Raw genomic sequence first — 8,058 nt, forward strand, 5'->3', positions numbered from 1 at the left:
CCACCTTGACTACTGTAACTTCCTTCTCTGCAGCATCCGCTCCCCCTCCCAAGATAGACTCCAAATTGTAAAAAAAAACGTAGCCGCCCGACTCCTCACACACACCAGGGGCCTCATGTATAACGCCGTGAGTAGGATTGACGTGGGAAGGTTGATTACGTAGTAAAAATCCGAAAAATAGGTCCATACATTTTCCGCCACTTTCCGATTCACCAAACATTGCGTACCGGCGAGGAAAGTGCGTATCGTACTTCCTACGCCGGTTTCCCTTTATAAATCACAACCGACTCGAAATGCGGTGCAGCTTTTGCGGGCTTCACGTAACGCCCATATTTGCCTATAAATAGTAAAAGAAACGCCCTTTCATTCGTTCATTTTTGACTGACTGCATGGAGAAGATCGCAGGAAATGACGACAGAACAGCTAAAAAAAACCTCTCACAACGTGTCAGATTTGGGTTATTTTGGGGAGGTCGAGATAAATCATATTGTTTGGTGGATGCAGTTTGAACCAGAGTAGCAGCATGGAGGTCGGATCGTCACCAAAATCAATAAATAAGTGGTCCGAAAAAGGTTAATGATAAAAAAAATACACATACAAATACACACTGCCTTCCTCAGGCAGTGTGTATTTGTCTTATCAAGTCTTGACAAACGGCATAAAACACGATTAAACATGTATTAAACATATATAAAAACATGCTCGTATCTACCTATAGAAATGCAAAACGGCGTCAGTTTAGACGTAATTCTGTCCTCCTGCTTACCGCATCATTTATGAAAAAATTCATAACATTAACACAAGATATTCGAGGTGGTTTTAAATAACATATCCGTATTTATATCTCCAAGTTATGTTTTTGTGTGCACTGAGGAGTCTCAAACAGGCGTTTGTTAAATCATTTTAAGATTGGCTTTAATCAATGTTTGAAAATGAATTCTTCATATATGATAAATGAGAGGTAACATTTTATTTATGGTTTTATTTCCACATATTTCTCTCCATTCTTCCTTCTGCCAACGGTGTTGCAGTTTCTCGTCTCTCCCGTTTTTGTGCTTAATGCGTACGCATGGGTTAGAGTTTGCGTGGAGGACCGCACGTTTTCCCGTCAAGTTACTATTTTATAAATCACAAACATTGCCACTCCAAGTAGGGAATGAGTCCTTACCCCAAGTGAAGGAGTTCAAGTATCTCGGGGTTTTGTTCTCGAGTGAGGGAACAATGGAGCGTGAGATGGGTCGGAGAATCGGAGCAGCGGGAGCGGTACTGCAGTCGCTTTACCGCACCGTTTTCGACGAAAAGGGAGCTGAGCCAGAAGGCAAAGCTCTCTGTCTACCGCGCCATTTTCGTTCCTACCCTCACCTATGGTCATGAAGGATGGGTCATGATGACCGAAAGAACGAGATCGCGGGTACAAGTGGCCGAGATGGGTTTTTTCCGCAGGGTGGCTGGTATCTCCCTTAGGGATAAAGTGAGAAGTTCGGTCATCGGGGAGGGACTCGGAGTTGTACCGCTCCTCCTTCGCGTCGAAAGGAGCCAGTTTTGGTGGTTCGGGCACCTAGTTAGGATGCCACCTGGGCGCCTCCCTAGGGAGGTGTTCCAGGCACGTCCAGCTGGGAAGAGACCAAGGGGTAGACCTAGGACCAGGTGGAGGGATTATATCTCTTTGCTGGCCTGGGAGCGCCTTGGGATCCCCCAGTCAGAGCTGGTTGATGTGGCCAGGGAAAAGAAAGTTTGGGGCTCTCTGCTGGAACTGCTACCTCCGCGACCCGACCACGGATAAGCGGGAGAAGATGGATGGATGGATGGATGGACAAACATTGCGTAGAAACTGCCGTACGCCATTTTTGAGCGTATATCCCTTTATAAATGAGGCCCCAGATCATGGCACCACATCACACCAGTCCTCAAAGACATTCATTGGCTTCCCGTCTCCCAGCGCATCAACTACAAAATACTGGCCCTCACTCACCTATGGCCCTCCACCATCTGACCCCCCCCCCCCACACTCCCTATCTCACTGGTCTTGCCACCCCCTACCAACCCCCGCGGTCCCTCAGATCCACTTCATCCGGTCTCCTGTCCCCCCCCAAGTCCAAACTAGGCAGCATTGGCGACAGAGTCTTTTCAGTGGCATCTCCCAGGATCTGGAATTCCCTCCCCCGAGATCTCCGCTATTCTGAGACTCTCACAGTATTCCAGTCCCTTTTTAAAACTCATCTCTTCTCCTCTGTCTACTCATAGCCCACACCCCATCAATCCATGCTGGTTGATCAAGTTTGATAGTCCTATACCCCCCACCCTAACCTTCCCTTATATTGTAAAGCGATTTTGAGTCCTTGAAAAGCCCTATAAAAATATAATGTATTATTATTATTATTATTATTATATTGACAAGTATCAGACCTTGCTGTATAAAATAATCTTCCTGAGAGGTGCCACTTGTGATGTAGTCTCTGTGGTCTACAGTGAATGTATTCCTGACAGCAACAGGTGATAAGAATCAAAGGTTCCCATAGGATTCCATAAAAAATGCATGCGGGTCGTTTTTGACCCACTTATGGAAGCTTGGGGTACAATTTCTTAAAATGTATACAATTTCAATTTAAAATTTGAATGGCATGATATCCAACACACATTTTTGGCTGAGGCTGGAATATGAAATGATAAAAAAATATAATTACAAAGATACTTCAAGAAAACCACCTCACCGGGTCAAAAAAATGCCCACTTATGCATCTAAAGGTTAAGCTATATCTTAATGTGTGTCACCTCAATTGAAAATATTATTACATCGTTTTTCATTTTAGTTTACATTTTTAAATGTCTTCTCCTTACTGATAAGCAATATGTAGGCGGTAAATCGGTGATCCTGCTTCAAAACGACAGTCAGGACAGCCACTCTGCAGCAGCACCACTGGTTCATCATATGGGCTATCTGTTCAAAACACTTAAAGCATACGGATGGTAATAATTAAATCATTTACATAAAAACTATCACTTTATAATCACATAAACACTACATCTTATCCAGATGTTGAAAATATATATAACATACAGTAATTCAAATCATTGTTTGTGGATGATATTAAAAATACAGTGTAGGACTTGTAATATATTAAAAACAAGTCTTTAGTTTAAAAATAGTGATTTTAAGAAGATAATTAAAGAGCATCGGTCCTTAAACAAACATCTTACATTTGCCAGTGGATATGCTGTTCCCATACACAAATCCATTTCCAGAACCATTGTTGCATACTCCGAACCTGAAAAGCATGTTTTAAAGATTTAACTGAAAGAACATCCACACAATACATGTTGATGTATGATGCACAAATATTAAGTATACAAATACAGAGAGATATGCATCAGATTCATGTTGATAATTAACCACAATAACAGTAAATAAGGTTGCTTACATTGATTTCCCCTTGTAGTTGTCAATAAATGTGTTCGGTGTCTCTGTAGAGGTAATGTCCACTTCAAAACTTGGCCATAAAACATACCTCATGAGTAATGACCACAAACATATCTCAGAGGACATGGCTATGACTCGCCAATTCCCAGTCAACTGAAATAAGAAATATGATATATGTCAAATGTATGTTTCCTTTATGTTTCAAAATGCAACTTTAACAGTGAGGATGTTGCTTGCCCAGGGAAAAAGAAATGTAGCACAAATCGTTACAGTATATTCAACCTACATCTGTCTAATAAAACTAAGAAAAATACAAAGGGAGTTATAAATGTGAAAGGAGACTTACATCTGGAGCCTTGTTCACTGGCTGCAGCAGCTTCTCACAGGCCAGCGGCGCAGGCTGGCACACTGAGGAGAGACTCAGCACAAGAACAGCGACACACAGAGTCTTCATCGTGGCTGTGATTCCTCTTCATCGCTCTCAGGTCAGTGTTATAAAGATATCACTGACCAATTAATTCTGTGCAATATGCATCCACCCTGTCTGAGAGGGTTCAAACTGCACTGATGTAACCCAGAGTGTAAGCATGACGGGAAATCCTTAATGTTTAGTTATTACACAAACTGAAATGCAAATACTGCAGGGTTAATTATTTCAAATTTGTGTCACAACAACACGACTAGTAGCGTGTCCTAAATCCATGATACACAGTGATTTAAGGACATTTTAAGAATGTAGGGTATGTACATTGGTTTCAGTATACTTCATTTTGTCACATTTCCAGACAGTTTACGTTCTTAAAAACGCTGCACACTATTCTCCAAAAATGAAAGGCACAAAAAGAAAACATGGAGGTACTAGAGCTGAAACAAAAATAAAACATATATTAAATATAAATGATGGTCAATCAGCTAAAAACATTGTGATAAAACATAGTGTGACATTTAAGGAAGAAATTCTCCAAAAGTAGGATCTGGATCTGGAAAATAAATATTTCAAGTCATCTTGTTGAATTAAGAGCTATCAAAGTGCTGGAGCAGAAAACCCACATATTATTCTATAACTGTTAACTTATAGTATAAATACTTATTAACTATTTTTTTAATTATTTATATACTATTCGAGCATTGAAAAATGGGACCTTTTTAGATAAGTTAACATGCTTGAACTATGGTTTTGTATTTTTTGGTGAGTGCACCTCAAATGACGCAGAGTGCACTGGTGAGTGCACCTCAAATGACGCAGAGTGTACTGGAAACTCAAAGTATCCTGACTAAAGGAAAATGAATTTCTTGCTTAAATGTTTACCAGAATGCAATGCACCACCTAATCGGCATAAACACGACATCATCTACACTTGTCAAGATGCTTTATACCAGTGGTTCTGTTTGGATATATAGCACACTATTCAATGAAGGATGTGGTTTTGTGGCTTCCTCTGTTCTGGCCTGATAGCTTGTTATTTGACACAAATATAAACCACCTCAACTTTGGCTGGATCTTACTTGCAGACTAAATTCACTTTAAATATATTATTAAAAGAACTGCTGACAGGCTAAGCACTTCCTTTAAGTTTTCACAAGAGCACATTCCGTCTTAGACAAACACTCAGAGACAATAGACCATCAGCTATCAAACATTAGTCAGAGAGTCAGAGAGGAAGCAGAATGAATGTGGAGGAAATTATCTACACGTTTTTCGAGGTGCTCATTGCTGTTAGCTGCTGTCTTGGTAATATGTTGGTGATTTTGGCGCTGTGGACCAGTAAAATCATTCAGGAGCCCACCTTCAGTCTTATCGTCAGTCTGGCTGTGGCTGACTTTTTGGTCGGCTGCGTTGCCATACCGATGGCTGTGCTGGTGAACGGACGAGTGCCCACTTCATTTCATGGCTGTGTCTTCATCAGCTGTGTGGTCATCCTGTTGACTCTGGTCTCAGTTTTGTCCCTCACGGCTATTTCTGTGGACCGCTTCCTCCGGGTGCATATCCCTCTCTGGTAGGACCTCTTCTGGATTGTTTATTGTGCAGAGAAAAGTAGAAAATAGCATTGCCAGGGTCAGGGATTTAGAATGATCTTATGCTTAAACATCATGCAGATGTGGTACTTTGAGGAGTTTTAGATCATGAAAATGCCTTGTATTTGTATAATGCCAAAAAGGCTTTGGTTAACATAGTGAGCAGATGATACATTTCATTTTTGTACATTAAATTATTCCTTTTGTGTCACTGGTCAGATCACAAAAATAAATGTGTATTTGTTGATTGTACATTTACTGTTTTCTTAGGTACAAAAGGACTGTGACACAGAGACATTCTTGCCTTGTGGTCGCAGCATGTTGGCTTTTTGCAATACCACTGAGTTTTGTTCCCGTGCTTGGATGGTACAACCATGACACCCTGTCTAAGTCAGTAAACTCCACCATTATCTGCAAGTTTATTGCTGTCATCCCCATGTCATACCTGGTTTACTTCAACTTTGTTCTCTGCTCCCTGATACCACTGTTGGTGATGACCGCTCTTTACGGCTACATCTTCTGCACCATCCGAGGAAACCTTCGAGATAAACCAGGCAACGGGGCCCAGAAACAGTGTCAGAACTACCTGAAGAAAGAGAAACAGCTGGCAGGATCTCTGTCCCTGGTCTTGGCTCTGTTTGCCTTGTCCTGGCTCCCTATCCACATTATAAACTGCATTATTTACTTCCGTGGGAATAACGATATACCAGTTGTATATATCTATGTTGGCATTCTGCTTTCTCATGCTAACTCGGCTGTAAACCCAGTTGTGTATGCGTTCAAAATAGAAAAGATCAAGACAGCGTACCTAAAGCTCTGGAGACAATACATCTCATGTGGAGAAATAAATCAAGGATCTGAGACAAGCCAGACAACAGACAATCCCAGTAGTAACTTGAACAGTGAGGCAAATAATAAGTGAAGGAAGATTTGTTTGCTTCTTTGTTGCAAGCTTATACTCATATTGTTACATCTAAAAGATCCATACATTTTCTTGTATGTATTTCATTTAGCTTTTGCATGTTTTTAGTTCAGAAATCTTTGTTTTTATAGTTTATCAGTGTTTTTTTATTTGATCAAAGCATTGTAATATGTTTGCTGGACAAGAAATCTGAAGCAGTTCACTCAATTCCTACGAACTGTCTTTTCCTGCGGCGAATGCTTCTTGGCAAAATAAATAATCTTGATCGACTGGAAACTTCCTGCTTTGCACTAATGTCAGAGGCAACTGTGTGAGACTGGTCTTGTATGTAAACTTAAAATGTCTTTTTTTTTCAGTCTTATTTTTTTGTACAATACTCAATCAATCAATGTTTATTTATATAGCCCAATATCACAAATGTTACATTTGTCTCAGTGGACTTCACAGTTTGTACAGAATATCAGTATGACAATATGACACCCTCTGTCCTTAGACCCTCACATCGTACAAGGAAAAACTTCCGGAGAAAACCCACAGTTTAAAGGGGAAAATGGGAGAAACCTCAGGGAGAGCAACAGAGGAGGGATCCCTCTCCCAGGACGGACAGACGTGCAATAGATGCCGTGTGTAAATCAAAAAGATAATACATTTACAACATAGGTAGACCAAATGTTTGGAAATGCATGTGTCTATAATAATAAGATGAATCCACGAGGATGTCAGCAATCTTGTGGGAGCCATCAGGGAAGTAGTATGGTGAGAGTCAGGCAGGACCGCAGAGACAGGTTCAGCCACGACTCGACAATACTGGAATACAGTGACCTTTCTTGTATCCTGATTGCAAAATGCTCTTCAAAGTCTTCCCTTTCTCACCAAGCCCAAATATCTCAACATCTACTACATGGATTCCATAGAATTTGGTACTCATGTTCATGTTTCTCTCAGGATGATTGAATCACTTTTCATCCAGTGTCATTATATCTAATGTATAAAATAAAACTAATGACATTACAATGAGCCTTAGCTGTACTTTGGGTTTCCAGCTAATCATTTATAAAATGAACATCAGGCAGTATTAAAAAAGGCTTGAAAATAGCAATTAAGATCACATAAACGTTAAAAGGTTCAATGAGGTTAGAAATAAAGTGTGTTCAGGGACTTTTTCTCAAAGACTTAAATACAATCAGAGCTTTGCTGCAACCAGGAGGTCATTAGATAGAATGCAAGGGCACTTTCCAGTGAGCATGCAGATATTCCAACAAGTCCTCCAACTCATACGACCAAATAGGTCGATTGTTCAGCAGCTTATTACGACCTATAGTCACGCTTTAAAGTTTAGCACCTCTAGTGGTCGTGTAACAAAACAACAATTTGCGGCAATTGCAAACGCTCCGGAGGGTCGTTATGGTATATGGTGTTAATGTGATGTGAAATCCGAAAACATTAAAAAAAAATAATAATAACTTTATTCCGAGTTTTCTTGCTTTTTTCTTTGAAAGTCATCACATAACGGCATTGTAATACACGGTTCGGCTGCATTAAATACTACACATCTGCCGTAGTTCTCTATTTATAGAGCCCTGATTAGAAGACCTTTGTACAAACTGGAAGATATGCCGACGAAACTGAATATGTGACGTGGATCATATATATATTAAAGGGGACCTATCATGCAAAATGCACTTTGTGATGTCTTTTATAC

General features: G+C 40.3%; 1 protein-coding gene across 1 annotated transcript; it reads left to right on the forward strand.

The window, feature by feature from the left end:
- The first annotated feature begins 3,764 nt into the window (after nt 1-3,764).
- LOC307031073 (adenosine receptor A1-like) lies at nt 3,765-8,052 on the forward strand. Its single transcript, XM_079667827.1, has 2 exons — nt 3,765-5,415; nt 5,705-8,052. Exons 1-2 carry the CDS (start codon nt 5,087-5,089, stop codon nt 6,354-6,356), a joined length of 981 nt encoding a protein of 326 aa, XP_079523953.1. The 5' UTR covers nt 3,765-5,086; the 3' UTR covers nt 6,357-8,052.
- Nucleotides 8,053-8,058: the final 6 nt, after the last annotated feature.

Source organism: Notothenia rossii (assembly GCF_949606895.1).
Source record: "Notothenia rossii genome assembly, chromosome: 3".
Classification (NCBI taxonomy): Eukaryota; Metazoa; Chordata; class Actinopteri; order Perciformes; family Nototheniidae; genus Notothenia; species Notothenia rossii.

Coding starts and splice junctions, on each gene's coding strand:
- LOC307031073 (XM_079667827.1), top strand. CDS start 5,087: ATGAATGTGGAGGAAATTATCTACACGTTTTTCGAGGTGCTCATTGCT. Junction 5,416..5,704: donor CGGGTGCATATCCCTCTCTG/GTAGGACCTCTT, acceptor CTGTTTTCTTAG/GTACAAAAGGACTGTGACAC.